The 26,504-nt window shown below is 39.4% G+C and overlaps 1 protein-coding gene and 1 long non-coding RNA gene across 12 annotated transcripts in view; one reads left to right on the forward strand and one right to left on the reverse strand.

Annotated features, from left to right (window-relative positions):
* Gria3 (glutamate ionotropic receptor AMPA type subunit 3) overlaps nt 1-8,901 on the reverse strand; it is a 273,117-nt gene extending 264,216 nt beyond the window's left edge. For 4 of the 11 annotated variants that reach the window (XR_005733696.2, XM_078034314.1, XM_005319344.3 and 1 more), the window contains exons 1-2: nt 8,050-8,358; nt 6,746-6,904 (exon numbers count right to left, since the gene is read on the reverse strand). Coding sequence is in view for 10 of the 11 variants with exons in the window: in XM_078034314.1 (XP_077890440.1) it covers nt 6,746-6,904; nt 8,050-8,158 (268 nt within the window). In the remaining variant the exon portion in view is untranslated. Of the gene's footprint in view, nt 1-6,745; nt 6,905-6,989; nt 7,013-8,049; nt 8,359-8,511 lie in introns of those variants that run through there. The other 7 variants (XM_005319343.3, XM_005319345.4, XM_040285043.2 and 4 more) reach the window with 6 other exon arrangements.
* LOC144371693 (uncharacterized) overlaps nt 1-26,504 on the forward strand; it is a 177,511-nt gene that overhangs the window by 136,414 nt on the left and 14,593 nt on the right. The window lies entirely within an intron of this gene.

Below are 26,504 nucleotides of genomic sequence, written 5' to 3' on the forward strand. Positions count from 1 at the left end.
AATGAATCAGAATCTTCATTTTAACAAGATGCCCATATGATCAGTGTGCACGTGAAAGGTTGAGAAGTGCTATTCTACAGTGAATTGTGCCACAGAGTGTTGAGGGATCATTACTAGCTGTGTTTCCTCTTCTCATTCTTATCATTGCTCCCCTGCCTCCTCCACATAAGGACAAATGATGATTGGGTTGTGGATAATTGCTTAAGAAGCCTGTGACAATTGGAAACTGAGGAGCCGGAAGGTCTGGACTGAAGGATGCAAACACATATTTCTCTCATCAGTGTTCAAATGAAAATCCAGAAGAGAGTATGCTGGTTATTTCCATAAGGAGGGAAGCCAGAATGTATGCTTGAGCCAAGGCATGGGAGGGATGGAGAGAATGAAGAGGAGACACTTCTTGGCTAGGTTTGCAAATGTCTCTAGAGTTACTATTTAGTGTCTGTGAGAGAGAGATTGCTTCATAAAACATGGCATTCCACATGCAATCCCAGGGAATGGAAACTTTCAGCTTGAGGGCTAACTTCCTTACTATCCTTCTCCCCTCCTATGACCATCCTTTTGTGCCCTACACTTCTTGCCAGTGCTTACAAAGTAGCTTCAGATACTATAATAGACTCCAATAAAATGAGTCTCTGTGAAATTTGGCTGTTTCCCAAATTACTCTCAAAACTTTTAGGTTTACCATGGGGAAGTTGCACCTGCATGTGCTTTTGGTGTACTCACATACTATGGGTAGCTAGTATTTTACCTTGGCCTGTAAAGGTCCTCCATGACTAAAGCCAGCTGACTTTTGTTTTGGGTAAGTGTGAACAGCCACTCTGAGCATCATATCCAGAGATGTCCCCGGTTAAGAATATTGCCTTGAAATTGAGACATTATGGTTCACATCGTTGCTAATTTCAAAGCAAATGCTTCCTTGTTAGGTATATTGATCCTTCATTTGCCACTTTCATCTGTGTTTCTGTATTAGTTAAAAAGCTGTCACCCCCAAATGTGAATGCAGTCTCTGAGGAGGATGGACTAAGAACAGAGATATTGACATAAAATAGATTTAGGTCTAGTGTGCTGGGAACAACTGAATCAGGGGCTAGTTAGTGAGTAGGTAGTTAGAGACCCAGAAAAGGGCATGAACTGGACAGACAGAGCAGGAGAAAATAATGGCAATGGAAGAGATAGAACAAGGGGGAAACAAATTCTGTCTATGTTAACCTTTTGCTAAGGACTGACCCCTTTTGTGGGTGGCTGCGGTAGTTCAGGGCTGAACCCACACAGAGCTGGTGCTATTTGCAGCTCTGTGTCTATAGCCCAGACATTTCCTGAGCAGCCCTGAGGAGGGAGGGAGTTCTTTTGTGTCTGCACAACTCCTACACTCCTGCTGAAAACTAACCATTGTCCCCACCTGCGGCAGTAATTACACCCTCCTGTGGACGTTTCATCTAATTAGACCAAAGTATCAAAGCCAAAAGAATAAAGTCAAAACTTGATTTTTTAATGGAGTGGGTAAAGTACACAGATGATTATCTTGACCTTCATAGGAGATAGCAAGTCTCATGAGATTTTACATATTTTTGCCGCCCCCATCTAAGAAGTTTAAAAGTAAATCACCTTGGTGAGAATGTTTATTCCTCTCCCCCAAAGCTATGGATTCTACCTTCTAAATTTCTGGCCCTCTCTTAAAATCCATGTTGTCATTTAATCCTTAAACTGATTGTATTAAAATGAAAAATTTCTTGTCCACAAAGGAAGACAAATAATACCACTTCAGCAGCTTCATTTACTTTTCAATCTGTTATAACAAAACCAGCCAATCACCTCTGACTACCCAGAAAAATGAAATTTTAAAATATATCAGAAGTCAAAAACATAAAATGAAAATTTGGACCAGCTCCTATTATTTTCAGTCTTAGAAACTAGGGAGGGAAATGCAGAATTAAGAAAACAACTTCTACACAGGCAAAAGTAGGGGGTTTTGAAAAACTAGTTTCATTTTAGGGAAAAAAGTTAAAATTCCAGAGAGGAATAAAAATCATGGACCATTTTGCAGTAAGCACAGATACAGAACAAAATAATAATCTTTGCTCCTTCCCCTCAAACAGTTCTATTTTCCCCCATCCCCATTTTGTAGATCGATGGGAAGCTGCCTTGTACAGGAGGTAACACACTTTGCAGGAAGCTCACCTTTACAGCCTGCTGATTGCCATCTACTTTTATGACCCAAATGAACAGCATCACCTTGCTTCCTCCTCCCCCTATAAAAAATAGATTTTTAAAAACCCATAATAAACCTTATGAGAAGGTGACTTAAATCTTTGACTGGCACCACTGAGGCAACCTGTTCATGCTTCAGTGAGCTAAGCCAGCTGGCCAGAGGGGCTGAGAAGTGGGCTAAGCTAGTGAGCTTACTGAAGAATGGCCAGCTGACAGGAGAGAGGGAGAGCAGCAAAGGCACAAAGATGGGGAACCTGTGGGAGTGGTGGAGCCAGAGGAGACTTTGGCTAGGATGTGAAGATCTATTTGAGAGCAGGAGCTGTGATCCTGGGATCTTCACCCTGGCTCCAAAGCTTAAGTGGAAAGGACAAACACCCAAACAGAACCCAAATAAACAAAACAAAATTCATCAAATTGCAGAGCATGGGATCAAGGGAGACATTTCCTTCCCAAACGGACCTAAATGGTTAAACGGATCCTGGCAATTAGAATAATTAGATAATTAGATTGTGACTCTGTAGGCAAGAGACGGAAACCTGTCTCGGGTAAGTACACTTAGAAGCAAAATGCACTCAGTTATAAAAAGATCGTGTTCTCAGTTAGCAGGTATATTTCAATTGGCTTGAAAAAAATTAATGGAATAAAAATTTCCTGCTGATGGGTTAAGTTTAGCCAGCAAAAGAGATTTTGCCTGGGGCTCCATTAGAGCTTGCACTCCTAAGTCCGACTCTCAGTCCCACCATCACCATTGCACCTCCATCAACAGATTTTTATTTAAGTCAACGCATTTACAGCACAATTCCATGGTGAATAACCTTTAAGGTTACATTTGCCTTTTTCCTGCTTCTTGCAAACAGTGCGTAATCCACGAGCACATTTGTTGGCTGTAAAGGTGTACAACAGCAATTTTTGCAATGACAGTGCGGAGAGGGAATATGAGATCTGTGTGCTAATGAGCTGACACTGCAGAGGCTGGGGCGGTGTAGTGTGGAGTGCACTACAAGTGCACAGCAGCAAGACACAGGAGGGGACTTCAAGGGAATCGACGACATTTCCTGAGGAACCAGGGCAGCAAAGCCATGCAATGGGACCCTGCAGTCCCTTGTTATTTCCACAGCCCCCAAAGCCCAAGGATAATCAAATCCAATTTTTTTAAAGAATAGATACTAACTTACTTGTGTGTGCATCTCTTATCATACATACTGATCACATGGGTATGAGTATCTATATATGTTTATGTATGCATGTATTCTGAAACCTGAATATTCTCACCATTTTTCTTTCTGGGTTTATCAAGCTAAATTGAAAATTAAGGCATCAAACTATTAATTCCTATGAAATGGGAACATGTGCTTGAAATCAGATGAGTCTCGCTGATAAACTTCAATTCACCCCTGAGCTGAAATCCCAAATGAACCACCTTTCAAAGCCAGGGAGGCTTTTATTGGCCTCTTAAGGCACAGAATGAAGTTAGAGTCTGTCTTAAGCAAACCTCTTGGGGCTTGTGCAAAAAAAAAAAAATGGTTGCTGGTGAATAAGAGTCTTTAAATAGCTAATGCCTGGGATTTATTGCAAGAGCCTTCTGAATACATTATGGGAGTGGGGGGCAATACAAAGGGAGAGTTGAGGATGGGGCACTCACAGAAGTTATTACCATTTTATTTTATTTTTATTTAGTTTATTCTTTGTGTATCTGTTTACCTGTGAACCTATGCCCTAAAAAGTATGTCCCTGCCTCAGAATTGAAGGTGTAGAAAAGATCATGAGAAGAGATCAATTATAGTGCTAGGGGAAACTGAAACTAGTAATTCTGCATGGCTGTAGGGGGAAGTTTCTTTAAATTTCAACAGCCCTTTCTATATCACATCAGATAGAAGAGGCAGATGACCAGATTTGGACTCATCTGGGGTTTTCTTAAATTTTTCTAGGCTTCCAGAGAAAAGCAGACCAGAAGATACAGAGGCTTTTCTCTGCACAATCAGGTAGTTATTGGAGGAATAGAATCTGGGGTCATCACCAGGTTCTAGTACCGAACTAGAATTGTATGCCAAACCTGAAATATTTAACCTCTGCCTATACAAGAAAAAAAATCATCAAGGCCAGGTGGAGGGGAGGATTAGATACTTCCAAGTCTTCCTTGGCCCCTTGAAATCATTGGTTTCGGCACTCAGACTATATGGTTGGACTAGTCATTTTTCTCATGCTAAGCTACCAGGCAGCAGCTGCTGAGAGACAGCTTTGAGATCTGGCACCCTTTCAAAGATTGTGACATTCAGACATGACTGTTTCGGGGACCAGAGAAGATGACAGCTTTCCTCCTCTGTCTTCTGAGCTGTAAAGTCTGAGAGTGCAACAGGCAGCTGGATACACATCACTGGTTTCTAGAAATTTCTTCCATCTGTGGTGAGTGTCTGTACATGCATACATGTGTATTTGGCATGACTAAGGTCAAGGTCATCTTTTTGCTTTGTGTTTTTTGTTGCACAGTGAGCCACACCCCTTCTTCCTTACTCTCAAGCCCCTGGCCATAACCTAACCTAATAAGTAGAAGTGCTATGGATTTAGGGTAAGGAATTTTGAACTTTTGTTTTCCTTCTCCATGGTTGCTCCTTTAATGCCCTGAGAGGTAAGATGTGAAGGCAACTCAACACGAATGTGGGTGACTGATTACTTATTCTCAAACTTGAGATTTTTCACATGGCAAGTATTATTTCCTGATTGCTCCTTGGATAGCGTTCCAATGATCCTAGGCTGGCAGATTTCAATCTGGTTCAACCATAAGAACAGGATCAAAAACTTCAGAAATCAATTCATTTCTGAGAAGCTAAATGACTCCCTTATCCTAATCCTTGTCAGTGGAAAGACACTGAATGGAGATGAAATAAATATTATTTGTTAACAACATGATAATAAATGCTGGTAGTTTCATGTACTTGGTTTTAAATCTGTTCTAATTGATATTTAGGAAGCTGCACTTGAGATTCAACCTCTTGACAAGACCACAGTGCTGCAGGATTAAGAGTCAGATGTGTGTTGTAAATGCTATGGAGACAGGCCTGGATTACTGAAATAATATGCAAAGTATAGACAGACATTTTGTAACTTTCACACTTAGCTGGAATTAATAAATTCCTATTTTTATCAATGTCGGAAAGCCAAAGAACGTCAAATACAGTGTATCTGGGAACACATATATAAAAGGATCTGTACCTTCAGCTAAAATTTTCTCAGCACTAATAACTGTTACATTACTTGAAGAATACTTCAACCCCATTCCCTTAGTTCAAATCTTCAAATCCAGGAACCTGTGCCTTTGGAGACTCTTCCAACAGGTTTTGGAAATTACATATCTTTTGAGACAGAAGAATTTGAAGGAAATCATAAACAAAGTTTCACCTGACCAAACATAAGTATCGTTTTCCCTTGAAAGAAATATGAAAAAAAGTACACCAGCCATAAAAATAAAACATGCTTTGTGTCATCACTGGCCTCATTGTTGTGAAACTTTTAGTGAAATAAGCTTAGATGAAGAATTCTCCATCTTTCTAACAAAACATTCCATTCAAGTAAAATCTTTAGTCTGGCAGGCTATTAGCCCTTTGGATTCCCATGGTTTTACTTTTTAAAATACCCCCTTCCCACAAGAATAATCATGGTACACAACTATGGTATTCAGAAAGGGTTTTAGGGCTGATGAAATTCCTCCCTTTGATATTCAGTTTTCCTCCTTCCAGCCTCCCCCTCAACCTCTTGCTCTAAATTAGAAACTGTGTTGTCCTTAACAATCAGGGGATCTGGGGGATGGGGTGGGGGGGAACCAGAGGAAAAAGAACTAGCTTTTTAAATATTCACCTGAGAACTGTCTTCTCCCTGCCTTTCAGTTTTCCAGGCACTCATCACTTGCAATCAGTTTGTAGTCTTATCAGTTCCTATCAGAGCTCTCTCAGTAAGAAAGGTGATAGTCTAGGACAGAAAGAGGCCAGGGAAACCAGCCTGATATGTCCCTCAAGGTCACTTGTTGGTGGAATTCCTCATATTTTGGTTCTTACATATTAGGCAATTGTCAGTTTTAGCTCCTTTTTACTTGCCAGTCACTAGCTTTAACACTCAAATAATGTACATCCTGAATTGACTCAATCAAGAAACTGCTGCTGCTTCTTTTTTAAATCCCATCTGAAGCAATTTCCCTGAACAACTATGCTATTTTTTTCTTTCTTTTCCCCCAGCCAAAAAAAAAAAAAAAAGTGGGGTGCGGGGGAAGGAACGCTAGTTTAGCAGGCAGGAAAATGAAACTTTTGCATCAAACGTTATTCACAACAGAGTTTTGTCCACTGCCTTGAGTTTTGCCCACTGCTTTCAGCCCTGCAGCAGAATCCTCCGGGGTTGATTTATGCAACATGAAACCAGAATTGACTAGAGCCCCTAAAATGTCTACTGAGGAAATCACCAGCCAGCACACAGCAGACCCCCAGCACCACAAGCAAAATGCAAATGAGGTTCCCAAGGTCCCAAAGGGAGCAAAAGCAGATCTACTTACAAGCATTAGTCACAGAAAAACTATTGGAGGAATCCAAGTGATCTACGTGGTAATTCAAATGGAAGGGCTTCTCAGTGGTGTTCTGGTTGGTGTTGTATAACTGCACAGCAAAGCGAAAAGCGCTGTGCTCCTGCACAGTGTTCCTCATGAAAAGTCCACCTATAAGCAAAAAGAACCGAGATTTGTCTTGTGTCCCCTGACCCTAGGACGAGTTAGAAAGTGGGGAACAGTAGGTACCAGATACCTCTAAGTATTACTGGGATGCGGAACTGAGGATTGGTTTTCAACCTGTGTGTTTCTCTAGACTTGTGAACTCAGATTTCGGCCAAGAGAAACCTGATTTCTCTAGACTGAAGAGAAGAGGCTGGAGAGAAGGAAGAAAGGGAAGAGGGGGCTGCCTTGGCATAGGACGAGGCATCCAAGAGTGGAAATTGGTTCTTAGGCGGTAGCCTTCCCCCACGTACACTCTACTCCCACCCCCATCCCCACAGCTGGTTCATCTTTACCGGGGTAATGGGAGAGGTTAGAAAGAAAAACAATTTTATTCCTCTTGCTGCTCCATCCCGTTCTCTATTAGCCAACCTCCCTCATGACAATACAGGGGATTAGTTCAGTAATGGCAACAATTCTAACTTCTGGACTTGTAAATACAGACAGAATCAGAGAGAACTCCCTTCCGGCTCCCAGAGCTGGGTTCCAGACAGACACAGCGGCAATTCATGAATTCGTGGTCTGCGTGACTTCGCTGCTCGCTCAGCTCCTTGTCTCACCCCCACTTCCTACCCCATTCGCCACCAACCTGGCTATTGCCCGGGTCTGGTGGATCCAAAGTGGGTTCCACACATTCCCTAGCACTAGCCTTTTTTCCCTGGAGCCTAAGACGCGGGACAGGGAGCCTCAGCCCGGTTATGCGCCCTGACGCGACCAGACAGGCAGCTTCACCCTGGGACAACTTCCAGTGGCTGCACTCACGCCATGGCAAAGTCCAGAGCAGCAAGCTAAAAAGCCGCGACTCTTTGCCCCTTTGCAGCATCCCAACCTTCTGCTTATCTCCCCTGCTCCTCCCAGCTGGAAAACCGGGCAGCTGTCCCCATCAGCCCCAGGAGACCCCTCTCTCATCCTTAGCACTCCCCAGACTAGCTAGCTGGTTGGGACTCAGATCCCCCGATCTTTGCCAGTCCCCATCCCCAGTCACCATCCCCAGACCATGCAGGATGGGGACCCGCGCGGCCGGTAGCCCCGCCGGGGCAGTTGTCTCTGATGCAGAAGAGCCTGGCCCCACTGGCTGGCTCGCTGTCGCTTACCTATGCTGATGGTGTTGGGGAATCCTCCGTGAGAATGACCCAAAAGCCCCAGGACTAAAAAGAAGACCGCCCGGAGCACGCTTTGCCCCATTTTCTTCTGCCTGGCCATGCTACGCCTAAAACGAAGCTGACAAGAGCATGGGCGCAACTCGGGAGTCGTCAAAATAATAATAGAAAAAGAAAAAGAATTCACCGGCTCTTACACCCCCTCCCCTCAACTTGCTCTCGCTCACTCTTCCTTTCCACCCCACACTAGTCCTCCTCCGCCGCCGCCGCCTCCTCCTCTTCTTTCCTCTCTCCTTGCTCTCTTTCTCCCTCCCTCTCTCCTCTCTCTCTCTCTCTCTCTCTCTCTCTCTCTCTCTCTCTCTCTCTCTCTCTCTCCCTCCCCCTCCCTCCCTCCTTCCCTCCTCTCCCTCCCTATCTCTTTCCCAGGATCTCTCACACCCCCTCCCCGCCCCCCACCTCACTTCTGTCTTCACACCAATCTGGAAGGCGGGTTCATTGGCTGCAAGCTGGGTTCACCAAAGCGGTCTCTCTCCCTATGAGAGAGAGAGAGAGAGAGAGAGAGAGAGAGAGAGAGAGAGAGAGAGAGAGAGAGAGAGAATATAAAAACCTAAGATACAAAACAAAATAAACAAAACACTGAAAAACAAAAACCAAAAAACAAAGGAGAGAGATAAAGAAATAAGAAAGAAATTATAAAGAAAACCTGAGACACCCCCCTCCGAAGATGGTGGGTCTAAAGAGGGGGGAACAGAAGGAGAAAGCGAAAGGCTCAGCTCCGGTGAATTGGGCTCTCCCAATTGGGCCGGTAGGGGGATATTGATCAAAGTTGATCTGACGTGGAATTAAAGCCGCACACCGCTTAGCTCTACTGCAAACTGCAGACGCGGACTGCAAAGCCTAGGCGCTGGCGTTTGTCAACACCGGAGATGGGATCAATAGAAATTCACCAGTCCTCATGTGGACCAGGCTTTCGAGATGCAGCCAGCCCTCTTTTTCAAAAGAGCTGCATTGCTTTTGCGTTTGTGTGTCTGTCTTAAAGAAGGGGGGTCTTGGGGGGCGGTTAGTGGTTACTCCGGAGTCTTTGTAGAGACTCAGAGAAGCAGTTCCCATCACAATGCGCCCGAAGATGCTGCGCATGCCTGGTCTCTGCCGCTCAGTTTTTACAGCAGAGATCCGAGGGCCAGTTAACAACCTCCACCCCCATCCCTGCAGCTTTGGGAGGTGTGCACCCCACATCAGAGTGCTAAGGCAGGTTTGTGAGAGGTGGGAGTAGTTGATGGACAGTGCAGGATTGACTGCTTTGGAGGGCATAGGAAAAGAAAGTACGTGCATAGAGATGGTAACTAAAAGGTTAATGAAAAGGACGCTCAGTCCCACCGACTAAGGAGAGAAGTGTGGGAATGAGCTGGGTGGGGGTGGGGACTGAAAGTTAAGGTTGGAGGAAACTGTCCTTAGCTGCCCTGCTTCCTTGGTGTTGCCTCTGGATGTTACAGCCTAGGCCCCTGAGTGATGACTCCAGAGGTTATTCATCCTCCTGTACTCTTCCTCTCTCTGCTCTCAAGGGAGGAAAGAGCCTATAAAGTTATACACTCTAGTCTGGATCTCAGTGAGGAAGGGTCCCCTCCAAAACATCTTGTGTTCCAACCTCCTGGGCTATTCCTTTCCCTAGCTTGTTCTCTAGTGGTGAGAAAAAATAATCCTCTTTATCTCCCAAGTCTTTTATTCCTACCCCACAGCTACTCTATAAAATACAGATTTTATTCTCCTCACACTTGCTATTGTCCTTTCATATTCTCTCCTCCTAGCCTAACTAGATAATGAGCCCTTCATGCCAGTGTACACCAAACTGATACACATGGGGCAGGAGACAGGGGGCAGGGGCCCAGGGACCAAGCCAAATCATTGAGTACTTCAGAACTTTGAATCTGGCAAGTCATAGGCTGGAGCCTGGGACAAAGGAATTCAAAATGCTTTGGCAACCAGAAAAATATTCTAGGCTCTTCCCAAATTTCTATAGTTTTGATAATACAAGTCTCTTTCTACTGCATCATTCATAGAAATGTTTTATCTCCTTTTGACAGTCCATGGCTAGGACTGAGGAAGAAACTTGGGAGCCAGAGAAAACTCATTCTTCCAACGTAAGGGAATGAGGGCAAAAGGGTAGCAGAGATGAGGTTGACTACCTCTTGACATGTGCAGAGTGAGATAGCATCAGTCAGGAACATAGACTTAGGAGCAGATCCAGGTTCAAATCTAAATTCCATCACATACAGGCAGTATTTGACCTTGAGCAATATTGTTAATCTGTTTCCAAGTTTCTCATCTTTGAAATGGGAATATTAATAGTTCTTTCTTTACAAGGTGATTATGAGGATTAAAAAAAATAACAGATATGAAAGCATCTAATTCAGTGTCTGACTCACAGAAGAATCAATAATTTTAATTTCCAAACTCCCTTTCCTCTTTCTTTCCTTTTAAAAGTGTTCCCTTTCTTCCCAAAATCTCCTTATGTGGGCATCCTCCCTTCTCCCCACAATGCTCACAACCTCAGACTCAGCTACCAAATCTTTGCTAGTGTTCTATATAAATATCTTCCTATCATAGCTCCTCAAGAGCCCCCAGGAGACTGGAGAGGATCAGGTAGATGAATCTTTACTAAAGTTCTAATGGCAGGCAATGACAATTTAATATTAAAAATGCCACATTTAGAGAGTCTCTTCTCTGTGCCAGGTACTATATGTTCCTCCTTTTAGATAACATAGTTGCATTTTAATAGGAACCTTCAATGCCTTGACCCAAAGCAATAACTCCAATAAGGAGATTTTAGTTTTGATTTGTAGTAGGTGAATAATATATTTTACAGTGGGAGGGTACCTTTTAGCACACCTCAATTCACTCCTGAAAGCAGTCAGGTCTCCATCTATGCTTGGCCAGCCATGAGAAGAGGTGGAAGCAGAGATTCGTGGCCATCTTCACTGTCATTTGGCTTGAAGTATAATGAGAGTGGGTCAGTAACAAATGATGAGAGGAAGTAGGACATTTCAGTGCCTCTGCACTTGGAAATCCTCCATTGAAGCCATCACTGTAAATGCCACCCATCCCTTCTGTTTTCATCCTCCCCTGCCCACTACCTTTTTCCTTCTCTTTCATCTGCTGCCACTCTTTCAACTTTTAGCTGTCAGTGGCAGCTGTTGGCAGAGTTGGACTAGTTTCATCTGAGCCAGCAGGGGCACAGTGGTAGACTAAGCATATTGCTGTTGGTTGAAAAGCTTGTATAATACATGCAAATTCTTTAGGAATCTATCCCTCACCCAAGAGAGCCATGGGACACTTTTTGAACATCATCTCTGATTTTCCAACAAGGGGCTAGAGATTATACTAGTAGCATTATAGCCACAAGAATTTGCCAACAAAGCCCCAAATCTAGCTCTCCCTCTGTGGTTAACAGACATCCCCCACTGGATTCACAGTTACCTTCTAATTTTAGGATCTATTATTTGTACTTTTATTTTAGACCTTTATTTTATTTATTTATTTTTATGTGGTTCTGAGGATCGAACCCAGTGCCTCACTTGTGCGTTGCAAGCCCTTTACCACTGAGCTCCAGCCCCAGCCCCTGATTCATACTTTTAAATGAGCTGTATAATATAATATAAATAGCAAGATAATAAGTGATTGTAGTTTTATTGAAATGAGAAAATAGCATTTCTCTTCCTGAGATTTATGCTTGTTTCAGGTTTAGGACAGGTGCACTTGGATAAGCAGAAAGGAACATTGGCCAGTGAAATTTGGAGAGAGATCTATATTATACATTGAATCTCATTCTTGCTAACTTGATACCTTGCAAATAAGGAAAATAGCAATAGAAATAATCTTGATTTATTGGAAGATAACTTCTGTATCCTTTAAAGATGATGAAACCTAGATATTTTATCATTTGCCTGATGGGAAGATAATTTCCTCATCGTTTGACTTGAAACTTTGAAGTCTTCAACAAACATTTATTGACCACCTGCTATATGACAGGCTGTGCTAAGCACTAGAGATATAAGGAAGCAAGTCACATTTCTGCTTTCAATGAATTTCATGTTCAGAGAAGGAGCAGATGTATTCACTGGCAATGACAATGCAATATGGTAAGTGATCTGAAAACAGTAAGCACCAGGTTCTGTGACAGCACAGAGGAGGGTGTTTAAATATTTAAAACAAGGTACTTCTCATATCCCAGATTCAGTCCCAAATGATTAAAGAGAGAAGATATGATATCTTGGGGTCAGAAAAACTGGCCAAACTTCCTAGACTCTAATCAAAGGAATAAAACTACTTTATGGCTGCATCTTGCATTTCTACTCCCAGGTTCTTTGACAATGTTACAGTTCAGCCATTTCTGATGATTAATTAAGGTTCAATGTGATCGCTAAGAAAGCTTGGGTCCACCATCCTACTTCTCTATCATCCCATTTTCTCTATTATATATCACCTCTCCAGAAACCTCTTCAGAAATCCTTAATGTATGTGTCAGCCTTGGTGTTGCTGAATAAATCCACAGCCTTGAGGAACTGAAATTCCAAGTACAGGCCTAGTTGTAGCTGCTTCTGGTGGGAGTATATGTGTGAGTCAGAAGGAAAGTCTTATGAATTTGGGTTTAATATGCCCAGAAATGAATCTATAGAAACTTCCTGAAGTAGATAGTCATACCAAGTTCAGTGGCCAATGGAGCAATTATTTATCAAATTAGCTTCAGTTAAAATCCTTTTTTTTTTTTTACATAATAAGGGTGTTTAGAACTTAATTTTTGCCCTGAAGACATATCCAGGAGCTATATGGAGGCACAGTTATTATTATTATTTTTACTTTTAATGCCCCTCTTGTACCACCTTCCTCCCTGGACTAAACACTTTCACACTGCCTCCTTTAAACACCCTCAGAACTACTGACCATGCTTTGACCCCTTCAGCTCCTATATCAATTAGGATGCTTCATGCTGCAGGCAAAAACAAACCCACTAAAAGTAGTATAAACAATAATGGAGATGCATTGGCTCATATACCTGGAAGGGCCAAAGGTAGGGCTGGCTTGAGAATAGATGAGATTCAGTAATTCAATAATTTCACTTAGGACCCAATTTCCTTTCCTCCCTCCTTTCTGTTTCCCTCATGATGGCAAAATAGTTGCAGTATTTCTTGGTTTCATATATTCATTACACCATCTTGTTTTGGTTCAAAGTAAATCATATGACTATTCATGATGCAATCTTGAGACCAGGAAATGCCATTCTTAGTTCTGATTCTCTGAGAATCTTGGGCAGCAATAATTTGTTCTTGATGGGTCCATAGGACTTTGATGACTTGCTGAAATGGTCTTATCCTTGGTCTGAATCAGATTGCTCAGTGGTTAGATCCTTCTGTTACCTTAGTAATGCAGCCCCTTAAATTCAGTTCAAGATGAATCTGCCTGATATTTAGTTTTGTTTTTGAGAGAATCATATTATATTGAGAGTTCAGGATGAGAAATTAATATAGGAATAATTCCTTTTCCTATAGGGTAGAAAAGCTTCCAGAACCTTTCAGATAAGGCTTTGTGACTTCTCCTTACATCCTTCTCAGGATAAGCAGGGTCTAAAGTGTCACTTCTTATACTATGAAGCTGAGTAGTTAGAAAGGGTAAGTGAGCAGCCCAAAGTCACACAGTCAAGTGGTGGGGAATGAAATTTCTTATCCCTTTAGGGCTTTATCCACTAGACCAAAGTCTCCTTCACGCTATGAGACTGAGGATGTGAGAGAACAAAAATATTCTGCTGGGATGAGTACATCTTAGCTAGTAATTATCTCTTGGTAGCTCTGAATGGGCTTAAAAACTGCAGATGGAAATCATATGGCTTCGGGACTCCCACTTCTCACAAAGTGACACTCTTATAAGCTGCAATGTCTCTCTGATGGGAAGTGTTAATTTATTGTGAGTTATTCCAGGTTATATCCCAGAGATGATATTGTTGACATTTTTATTAATATATACCTTTTTATCCCTCTGGGAAGGTTAAAAACTGTCACTGTGAAACACCATAGGCAATTCGGGGTGGGGGGAATTAACCCCTCAACCTAAAACTAGCCCTATCTCCAGCTATACTTGGAGAGGGGGTTGCAGTTTGAATAGATCTTAGAGTTTTAGAGATGTTGAGGAATTTTGGGTGCCAGTTGTTTGAGGGACTATGTTTTTTGCTCAAGTGGACAAATTTCCATTTATTGAGTACATATGAAAATTGGAAATTGACTCTGAATTCTGAAACTTACATATTTGGATGTTAAGGACTGAGTTAGCTTCATGTCAGATGATATCACATGAGGCAAATTCATTTTTCTTCCCATGTTTGACATTGTATATTTGTGAAGGTTGTGATAATGGGGTTGATATGGGTAAAGCACATGTGTTAGATTGAATGAGTTTTCTAATTATTCACTCCTTTCCAAATCCACACATTTATCATAGCCCCATTGTTGGTTTATTTCCTTGCCCTTTAATTTGGCTATGTGACTTCCTTTGGCCTATGGCTTGTGGGCAGAAATGACAATACACCAAATCCAGCTTGTGTCTTAAGAAACCTCATCATTTATGCTTGTCATTTTCACCTCAGTCAATGTCATGAGAGAAACACATATCAGCTAGTTTGCTGGTCTAAGAAACATGAAAGATATGGAGTAGAGCCACTCCAGTTGATTCATAAACCTGAAGTAAGAGGCAAAGTTGGCCCAGGTACTATATCCTTGTTAGAGGTGTGCATCTGAGTCCAGTCTAAATCAGCTATACCCAAGTCAACCTGAAGATGGGTGAAAAATGACAAATGATGGTGGTTTCAAGCCACCAAGGTTTGGGCCATCTTGTTACAGAGCAATAGCTAACTAGTACAGCAGTATTCTGGCAGTAGTGTGTTTTTATGAGTGATCTATGACAATACATCCTTGATGACCCACGACCATTCAGCTTATGCTCAGTGTCCTGGTATAGTATAGTAATTAGTGGTGTCTCTTTCACTCTTAAAAGTATCTCAGCTTGGATGTTAATGCGTATGATTTATCTAGCAGTGGTCACATGGGGCTTATATGGTTGCTCTCTGCTGGTTTGTCACTCCCATCACTTAATTTCTGCTTCTTAATTTTTCAGCTGGGATTTTTTGACTTTAGCCATCTTGAGGAAGAAGGTATTTTAACACTCCTTTAGATGTAGAAAGTTCTGGGTTTATTGTTTTGAAATAAAATTTAGAGTATTTAGGGAAATAAAAAGATAACTGGGAACAGTTGAATTTTAGGATACTTGCCTGTGGCTAATTCGTAAAGAAGAGTTTCAATTGATGATTTTCTTAAAGTTTAATCTGTCATGATCTGTGTGTTTGGGCATATTCTGTTAAATCTCTGTGATGTCAATTTCACAAACATAATATTATTTTGAGGGAAAAGAAAAGCATATTAACTATACTACACATTTCTGGGATATTACCCACAAAATTAAAATCAGTGTTTTTTTTTTCTGTCTTGAAATACAGATATGCCCTACTTTAAGAAAATCCAGGCATTTCAGTTTTATATATAAGGATAATATGCTGATTGTGCCTCTGGGTTCAATTCCCAGTATAAAATAAATAAGTAAATAAATAAAAGGAAGACCAATAGAATAGAGGAAAGGGGTCAAAGGGGGGGGTGGGAAAGGGGTAGTACTGAGGATTAAAATGGTGCAAACTCTGTTACATGCATTTATAGATATGTCAAAATGAACTAAAATAGTATGTGTAACTATAATGCACTAATAAAATCATTAAAAATAGGAAATTGAATGTGAGAAAATATTTGGGGGGAATTGTGTGGTTTACCAAAATATTCACCAAAGTTTTCCTTTAGGATGCAAACTATTGTTGTGCAGTGTTTATCAAATGTGATGTTGATCCCCTGAAGACAATTAGGAATGTTCAGAGATAGTTTTGATCATTAAACTTGGGGGAGTGGAGGCTACAAGCACCTAGTGAGTAGAAGCCTGGCATACAACTAAACCTGACAAAACCCAAGGCAGCCCCACTCCAGTAAAGGACCATCCAACCCTACATGTCAATGGTGTCACTGCTGAGGAACCAGACTCTTATGCATTCAGAACAAAATGCATAAGAACCAAATGCAAAAGAACCACATGATTTATGCATACCTATTCAAAACCATGGGTATTAGACCAGGAATCTGAAACCTCCATTGTAATCACAGAAAGTATTAGAGACAGAAGAAGAAGGGACAGAGAAGGGGGAAAGATCACAAATACAACCCACTCAATACTGTGGCATTCAGGTTGAGAAAGTTGATAAGCTGCAGTCATATTGAACTTTCTAAATATTTCTACTGCTTTTGCTTTCTAGACATTCTATAGCAATAGTTCACTGATGAAGAACAGAGTCAGGGAGGTTACCTGTCATTTCCTCAAATCCAGTTCAGAAGCCCAGACTTTCTAATTTCTATGCTGTCTCTTTTGCTTTAATTTACTGCAAATTACCTACAATGCCTGTTACTAGTTATTGGTGCTTTAAGGAATATTATTGTTGTTATTGTTATTGCTTTGTTTTAGTTTAGAGAAAATACAAATGAAGAGGAAGAAACAGTTGTGAAAATATTTCTTCAGGTATCCTCAGTGCTCAGGGTGGAGCAGAAAGCTGGTTCCTACTGAGCCAGGATCACTTATTTGGACTCAAGTGTAGAAAGTCAGATGGGCTCTGCTAAGTAGTATCAGGAAATCTGGAGACTAAGAATAAGGCTCACCCATTGTTTAGAAACTCTTCAGGGCAGACAGGACTAGCTATGCAATTCGAGGGGTTCAGTGCAAAATGAAAATGTTAGGTTCTTTTTTCAAATATGGTTAGGAATTCCATGACAGAGATACTAAACCATTAAATCATGGGCCCTTCTAGAATAGGACCCTATGTAATTACACAGGGCATGCTCATGAGGGCAGTACCTCACCTAGAGGAGAATGGGCTAGCAAGGAGTACTTCCCTCTTACATTCCCTGGGCTCTTGACTGTAGGCCCCAGGGAGAAAGCTCATTCACTAAGGGCCCTGCAGATTCAAAGGACATAAAGGGGCTTCCTCTAGGGAGGTTGCAAACAGTTCTTCACTGCTTCCCCAGGCCTCCCTTAGTGGGTAGTTCCAATCCCAGGAGAAGTTTCTTATTATAAGAGAGAGAAAATCACTTGAAATCACTATATCTGTCAAGAGGCCAAAGGTGGTCCTACTGACCTTACCTGCCCTGCTATCAAACCTCAAATTGAATTCCCTAGGGAGAAGACTATTCTATATCCAGAGGCACTGCACTAGGAAAGTCTTTTTGAAGCAGTGCGTTTAAAAATAAAGCCAAAATAGGCCTCTTCTCCCTCTTAAGGTTGTGATCAAGAGTTAAAACATTTGTCACATTTTGCCATTAAAGGGACAGTAATGACTCCCTCCCAATTAAGAATTTTCTTTACTCAGTTTTCTGGTATATACAGATTAATTTTCTTTTTCCTGATCACAATGGTGAATATAACAATTATATAGAAGACAATGGTCATGATAACAATAACAGCCAACATTTATTTTCTACCTCATTCCAGGTATTCTGCTAAATGGTATAGATGTATTGTCTCATTTAATGCTTATGACCCTTTGAGGTAAGTACTACTAGTATCCCCATAGTCAACAAGATTCAAATTTAGAAACATTTCATCCAAACTTTACAGGAAAGAGAGCCTGAAGAACATCTGTCAAACAAGGGATGTTAAATGGAAACTAATTGCACAGTTCCCATTATTAAGTTAAAAGGTGATTTGATTTCCCCTTTATTTAGTATGCTTGTCTCATTATATATTTTTGTGAACACAAAATTTATTTGTAAATGCTTTGCATAAAGCTTATACCAGAGACATCTCTATAAAAAGTATGCTGAACCAATTAATAAATGAGGGCTTATATGGGAACACTTAAGATCTAATTTTTCTTAAAGAAACTCATAAAATTAAGAGCTGTAATCATGAATTCTGCTGCAACGATTTTGATGAACAAAATTTTGTGACTGGAGAAGTACACTTTGTTTTCACTTCAGGCAACTCACATCCATTGCAGCCTATCCTGATGTGGTTATAAGTGAAGGCATTATTACCACCACTCTGTGGAAGTTTCCAATAATTGCAGACAAATTACCAAAGTAGAAAGCCACAGTGACCTTGAATATTGAACTTAACACTTTTCCTTTGATGTATTATTTGACTTTTGGTTTTGATATATTCACAACAAATTAAAGCAATAAACTTCTGTGCTTTTTATTTTAGGTTACCTCAAAATATTTTTGGAATTAATGGCATGTGATTGATAAATACTAAAATAATAGGCTATTTACATTTCCAAACTAATTTGTATTTGAAAAAAAAACCACTTTAAAGTCCTTCTAACCAGGATAAAACTTGAGGGTACCAATTTCTTTGATACTAGAATATACTGTAACTCTATGTATTTTCACTCTAAATAGACATTTAATTTAAAAAATATATTTAGGATGTGAGCTCTAAGAGGGCAGGGATTCTTTTATTTTATATAATACAACACTTATAGACTATTGTAATATGTGTTATGGAAAGAAACATTGGTGGAGTAGTTCTAGTGTAGTTGTTGATTATGGTAATAATAGTATTTCAAGCAGTTCTTTCCATATATTACTCCGACCAAAGAACAAAACTTGTGGAATTATTCTGAATGATATCTATTTTTATATCTAAAGTTTTTATTCAGTTATCCTAACATCTAGAATGATGCCTGAAACATAATACATGCTAAGTGCTTCTTTTTCAAATCAATGATTGAATTCTTAGCCAAAAGCAAGTTCCAATGGTGTTCTGTCTGAGATTATGGTAAATATACCAGGAGGAATAAAAAGAAGAAACAGTTTCTGATTACATGGATGGACTAAAAATGAAGAGACTCAATGCCCATCTGTCTGGGTGATTAATTCTGGCATATTCTTAGAGAGCAGTATTCCTATCTTATGCTTAGGACAATGCCTCTTGAAGTGCAGAGCATGGTGGAGAAGGCTGGAAGGTATAACTGGAAGGAGAAAGGAAGTTAACCTTTCTTGCCTCCTCACTGTCAAAATTTAACCTATAGTTTTCTTCTTCTTACAGTATTCTGTTAGACAAAAGAGGTTGGTATAGTCTACAATGTACTTGGTGGGAATCAGTCCTTATTTTATCATTAAGGGACAGATGGCAATGGAGAAGATTGAAGGTCTGAGAATAATGTTTCCTGTTTCTCAAGAACATGGAAATTGGCTGACTAGGTCTGTAGCTGGCCACAGCATGATAAGAAGCTGGGTTGTAAATGCCAACAAAGTGGAAATGGACGTCAGCAGTTTTGCTTCTGTACCCTACAATGTGGGCAAATCTTGCTTTTTGCAATGGGCATGCATTTAAAGTTTTGAATGAAAATTAATTTAGGTAAATTGGGTCCTATTTTAGATCCAGGAAAGATGCTTGCCACTTAAAGGAAATCTGAAGTGATTCATTTTGCCAAGTAAAAAATTGGCTATTTTGTCATTTTTATGCTCTTCTACATGTTGTGCTAAAAATAAAGCATAGTCTCCTGTAATTTAGAGGGCATATCCCTTTGAATAAAAAGATGTTGTTTGGTGATATTTACTTCTCAAAACTTCTCTCTTACCAAAGTTTAAATAAGAAGTACTTAGCTTTCTCAAGTTCCCAATATTCTAATCTTTTCAGAGGAGGGGATATTGTTTATGTGCCTTAGAAAAGAGTTATTTACTGAATGGTAATCTCTAAGAGGGGATGAGGCAAAACAAGTGATACACTGGTTTTCTTCCATCAAAACAATGGGGGGTATAGTTTAGAGCAAGAACTACTCTGTCAGAATTCAGTATACCCCATCCATGACTAGGGTTGGACTTATTTGATCTCCTTGGGTCTCACCATCCTCATCTGTACAATGGGGATCATAATAGTAATCCATATTTCCTAAGATTATTGTGATTATTGAACGAGATAAAGCACATAGAATCATGCCTATCATGTAATAAATGCTCAGTAATATGTTATTGTTAGTATTATTAACTCCAGCCCCAGCAGCACATTTTATGTTCTAATTTAATTTTATTATTTTTTACAGTGCTGGAGATTGAACCCAGTGCCTTGCACATGCTAGGCAAGTGCTCTGTCACCACTTCAGCTCTTTATCAGCATATTTTAGCACAGACCTCTCTGAGCTTTGGGTTCTGAGGATTCTGAGAGAGTCAATTTTGCTAAGTTGGGGAAAGCAGGAAAGGCTTTTGCATTTTCAGAATCTGTCAGCATTTAAGTTTGTTTAGCCCTGGCAAGAAATGGCTTCCTGTTTTGAAAACAAAGAAAAAAATGTACTTTTCAAGTGAAGAAACACCTTTAAAGGATTATAAAAATACTCAGAAGACTTATTAGACAGAAAACAGCTTTTACAGAGCAACATTATGGTGATTGAGGGGAAACATTGTCAACTGTAAGAATTAGATTGCCTTTAATGGAGAAGCAGAGTTGAGCATGGCAGAGACTGCTGGGATGGTGGGAGAGGGAGGAGGGCAGGGGGATGCAAAAGACTTGCCAAAGAGCTACGGAGACTGGATTGTGCCAGTCCAGAAACCATTTGCCAAGTGAAAGCTGCAGTCGCTCTCACCCACTGCTGCTCTGCGGTAATGAATGCATTTTTGATTAGCTTTGCTGATTACCTGCTCTCTGTGCACGGAGCAGAAGATAAAATAACACAGTCTGGGGCTCTTGGTTAGGATTTTACAGGCAAGAGGGTGGTAGGAGGGCTTTGATTATCTTTTTAATTTTTTTTTCCTCACCTGCTTCTTAGTGTTCATTGAGAATGCTGACTTGTTCTGAGAGCCACTAAGGGCCAGAACCTTGTCCCCCAACCCCCACACAGACATTAGTACTGTTGCAGGGAAATAAAAAGGGTGCCAAAAGGACAAGGAGGTACACCAAAGTCCCTATCTGCTCTCTGATTTTTTGTAGCATTTAACTTATCCCCTCAACTACAGGAGATTAATGCCTTTGCATATATTGAAAAAGAAATTATGTCTTTGATTTCCCAGATACATTACAAGTATTTACCAAGAGATGAGAATTAGGTGGGGAAATAGGTTTTAGGCTCAGAAGACAATGCCTCTAAAGATTTACTGCAATTTGAATGGGAACACGAACTTTGGGAAGGAAAAACACAAGTTATCAATTTTAGAACAATTTCCTCTCTGGTGCTGTAAGATGAGAACTGGAATCCAATGTTTATAATCAAATGAATCTTTTTCTTTACACATCAGTATAGCAGTTTTTATATTGCATTTTCTTTGTGCTTAGGCTATTAATTTTTTTCTTCTTTCTTTTTCTGTTCTTTCTTTTTTTTTTGATTTTCATAGTTGCTGTTCTGGGTTTGGTATTGTACAAGGGCTGATCTGTTTCTAACAAGTTGAAAGCTAAATAAATGGCTAGACTCATTCATGAATGTCAGCTCAGCCTGTGGCTGAGTGACCCTTTCTAGAGCAAACACTATTTTCTTTTTGGATGGCAATAGAAGGCATTACAACTGCTTGAATACACAGATCAAGTGAACCCCTATGTCTGGGCAGAGTGAGTAAGTGCTTCTTTTGAGTGTGATTTGAGGGGATTCTTAATGCTTCCACTTCACCTTTGCATTTTTATTCCTAGCTCTGTGCCATGATGTGGAAGTAGTGGGAAGCGTGCACATAGGCTACTCCTCAGAACAGGAATCATGTTTTGAGACACTGACCACTCAAGCCTTAAGGCTTGAAGGAAATCACCAACTCAGCATATCTCTAATCTATTCATTTGACAACATCACCAGTCTTTCATAAGGATGATTGTCTCATTTACCATTTAACCTGGGATACTTTTAAGAGTGGAAGGGGCACTATTAATAATTAAGCCAGGACCTCAGGTAAACTATACAACCTAGGAAATTTAGTAGCCCTAGTCAATCATGCTTTATCCTGTGCTAATTTTCCAAACTAGTAGGGACTGAGACTAGACCTTTGAACTGTGTACTTTTTACTTTTTTACATGTTTACTCCATCTACCTTTATATTTATACAGGTACTATCACCTACTACTACTCTGTTTTGCTCTGTCATCCATTTCACAGATGAAGAGGCAGATAAGAGACTAAATGATGCTCCTCTTCCAGGTTTCCATCAGAAATGAGCAATCAGGTAGCACCAGGGCCATTTGAGACCCAGGGGGCAAATTGGTGATTTTTAAGTCTTTACTAGCTTGCCTTTTTGGTACCTTCCTCAACTCCTTTATTCTTACTCTTTTTCTAGCTTTTCAATGCCCATATTCCCTATCATGTCCAGAATTTTCTTTCTTTTCTCACATCCATTAAAGTTTAAGTGTTTTCTACAGTATTTCATTCCCTCAGGACTTTGCCTTCTGTTCAGAAATGAATGCTGAAAAATTAACATATTAGCTTCTCTAGGCTGATGTTCACATATAAAAAGGGACTTCCAGAAACATAACTGTTAGTCCACTGAAGTAGATATAAATGGCAGGAACTCAGTCACCTTGGCAAACTGTGCTTTTTTTGTTTGTTTGTTTGTTTTTGGTTAGAAGATACAGCCTTTCAGTGTAACCTGACTCATATGACTCATACCACATTGGTCCTGTCTTGGTCAGGCTCTCAAAGTTGGATAAGCTATAATGTCTTTCGACAAGACTAATGCTGCCATCTAAATGACATGCTCTATGGGATTGTGCTATCATCTTAGATTTACTTGAATTTGTGAAAAGGCAATACAAATTCTTTTTTAACAGTTAAAGTTGATAAAAGAGCAAAAAGTAAGATAATCCAGATTTGTGCCTGATCTGCTCCAGGCAGAAACATGAACTCACTTTAAAGTAGTAGAGGTCTGGAAATGATTACCTACCCTTGGGAGTAGTTTTGTCTCCTAGGAATGATGAAACTTTGATTGCCTGGAGGATGGACAAGAGCTCTTAGATCTAAAATTCCTAGCACTCTATTTTAGTATCTCTACCACTTATGTCCCTTCAAAATTAACTTTAAGACATCAAGCATTAGAATTCTTTGAAAAATCAATTTCAAAGGACAATTATAATTTACTTCATAATATGTTTTCTATATCCTACCAATCCCATCTAAGCCAACTAGTCACAACTATTGTTACAACTTAACCATGAATAAAAAGCTGATCAAAATGAAACATCAAAAACTCTTTTTAAATACATTGTAGATGTGAGGTCTTGGCAAATTACTGCCTGAATAATTGGAAAAACAGACAAATGGATACAGGGAACTATAACCTATAGTAGCAGAAACCCAGGAACTGAAATTTTTATGGGAAACAGCACCTGGGGTAGGAAAATATGAACTATAATTAACAAATTACTGGAGACAGTGTAGACAAGTATGAGAGTATAAAACTCTAGGAAGACTTAGTTATAGGGTACCTGTACAATTTTTTTTATCAGCACCTAGCCTGTTTTTGGGAAAAATACCCAATTCCAGGCCCCTTGAGCTGTCCTGCCCTACCTAAAGGGAAAAACTGAGAATTATTAGTGAAATTCACAGTTAAAGGAATAGCCTGACCAAAAGACAGATACCTAATTATAGGATTATAGAATTCTTCCCCTCATACCTTACCACATTACTAAAGGCCTATTGCCCCAATGTTTTAACTTAGTTTATCATATTCACCTTTCAACAAAAAAATCATAAAGCATACAATGTATTTGAAGAGACCAAATAAACACCAAATTAAGATATATCAGGAATATTGGAGTATCATAGCAGGAATTTTTGGGGAGCATACCAGGAATGGAACTCAGGGGCACATGACCACTGAGCCATATTCCCAGCCTATTTTATATTTTATTTAGAGACAGGATCTCACTGAGTTTTTTAGCACTTTGCTTTTGTTGATACTGGCTTTGAACTGGCAATCCTCCTGCCTCAGTCTCCTGAGTCACTGGGATTACAGGTCAGTCACTGGGATGACTGCACCTAGCAGCACAAATTTTTAAAAATTGTGATAATATACAAATAACTTTAGTGGATAGAGTACGACAATATGCAGGCACATGTGGATAATATAAGCAGAAATTTCTAAGAATAAAAAAAGTGCCAGAGGTAAAACAACAACAACAACAACAACAACAACAACAAAAACCCACTCCACTAGAATAGAAATGAAGTGTGCCTCTGATGGGCTCATTAGTAGACTAGACACAGCTAAGGAGAGAACCTTTGAAATTGAGGATATGAGATTAGAAACTTCCAACATTGGAAAGCAAAGAAAAAAAAAAGACTGACTGAAAAGCCATAACAGTGTATCCAAGAACTGTGAGACAGCTTATATATATATATATATATATATATATATATATATATATATATATATATATATATATATATATTGTATACATAATAGGAATCCCAGAAGAAAGAAATGAAAGGAGCAGTATTTGAAGAAATAATGACTGCAAATTTTTCTAAATTAAAGTCAGACACCAAACCACAGATCCAGGAAGTTCCAGCATACACCAAGCAGAATAAATATCAGAACAACATGTTGGCATAACTTTGCAAATTTCATAAAATCAAAGATAAGGAAAAATCCTTAAAAGAAACCTGAGTTTAACAAAATTACCTATAGAAGAGCAAGGATAATAATTACATCCAATTTCTACTCAGGAACCATGCAAGAAGAAGAAGGTGTGAAACAATTATATTGTTAAGAAGAAAAAGAACAACAACAACAACCTATAATGCTGAATCCTATGAAATTATCTCTCAAAAGTGATATGGAAAGTGGAGACCCATTTCAGTAAATGAAATAAGCCAGGCACAGAAAGAAAGTACTTCATGATGCATTCATTTGTAGAATCTAATAGTTGATTTCATAGAAACAGAGAGTAGAATGATGATTACCAAAGGCTGAGGAATGTGGAGGGGGGACTGAGGGATGAGGAGAGGTTGATCAATGGGTACTAAGTTACAATTACATAGGAACATAAGCTCTGGTGTGCTATTGCACAGTAGGATGACTACATATAACAATAATGCACTGTACATTTCAAGAAGCTAGAAAAATGATTTTGAAAGTTATTATCAAAAAGAAATTGTGCCAGGCACAGTGGCGCAACCCTATAATCCCTGCAGCTCAGGAGGATGAGGCAAGAAGACTGCAAATTTGAAGCCAGCCTCAGCAATTTAGTGAGGCCCCAAGCAATTTAGGAAGACCCTGTCTGTAAATAAAAAATAAAAAAGGGCTGGGAATTAGTTCAGTGGTGTTGTGCTCTGGGTTCAATATCTTCTATGCCCCCCAAAGGTAACTGTTGGAGGAGATAAATATTTAACCTAATTTAAACATTACTATATATAAACATAATATATATTTCTTTATATATATAAGAAGAAAAAAACAACCTATAATGCTGGATGCTATGAAATTATCTCTCAAAAGTATATTTAAATATATATATATATATTTAAATATAACACGATACCTTATTAATGTGTACAAATTTCATGTTTTTATGCATCAGTTAAAATAAAATTTTTAAAAAGTAAAGGAGATGGTCCAGAGTTGTGGCTCATAGTAGCATGCTTGCCTAGCATGTGTGAGGCACTGGGTGTGATCCTCAGCACCACCTATAAATAAACAAACAAACAAACAAATAAATAAATAAATAAATAAAGGTAATAGCCATCTACAATTAAAAAAAAAGTAAAGGAGAAATAAAGACTGTCAGACAAACAAAAATTGAAGGAATGAGTTGTTGATAGAGATGCCTTTCCAGACATGTTAAAAGAAGTTTTTCAGAGAGAAGGAAAATGTCGTAAGTCAGAGATAGATCTACATAAAGAAAGAAAAGGCATCATAGAATGAGTAAGCAAAGGTAAAGGAATATGTCTTTTTTGGTGCCACTGTGGAATTAAACTAGAAGTCAATAACAAAAAGCTGGAAAATTCCCTAAAACTTAGAGAATAAATAAAACACTTTTATATAGCACATGGTTCCTAGGAGAAATATCAAGAGAAACTTTAAGATATTTTAACCTACATGAAAAGAGTAATATAATTTATCAAAATCTGTGTGGTGTAGTGAAAACAGTGCTGAGAGGGAAATTCATAGCATTAAATGTAATTTTTTTAGAAAGAAGATTTCAAACTAATAATCTAAACTTACACCTTAGGAAACTAGAAAAATAAAAGCACAAGTTAAATTCAAAGTAAGTAGAAGAAAAGAAATTCTAAAAATTAGTGAAGAAATCACTGAAATTGAAATCAATAGGGAAAATCAATGATACCAAAAGCTGTTTTTTATAAATCAATGAAATTAGTATGTCTAGCTGAGAGAGAGAGAGAGAGAGAG

The sequence above is a fragment of the Ictidomys tridecemlineatus genome, chromosome X (assembly GCF_052094955.1).
Source record: "Ictidomys tridecemlineatus isolate mIctTri1 chromosome X, mIctTri1.hap1, whole genome shotgun sequence".
Classification (NCBI taxonomy): Eukaryota; Metazoa; Chordata; class Mammalia; order Rodentia; family Sciuridae; genus Ictidomys; species Ictidomys tridecemlineatus.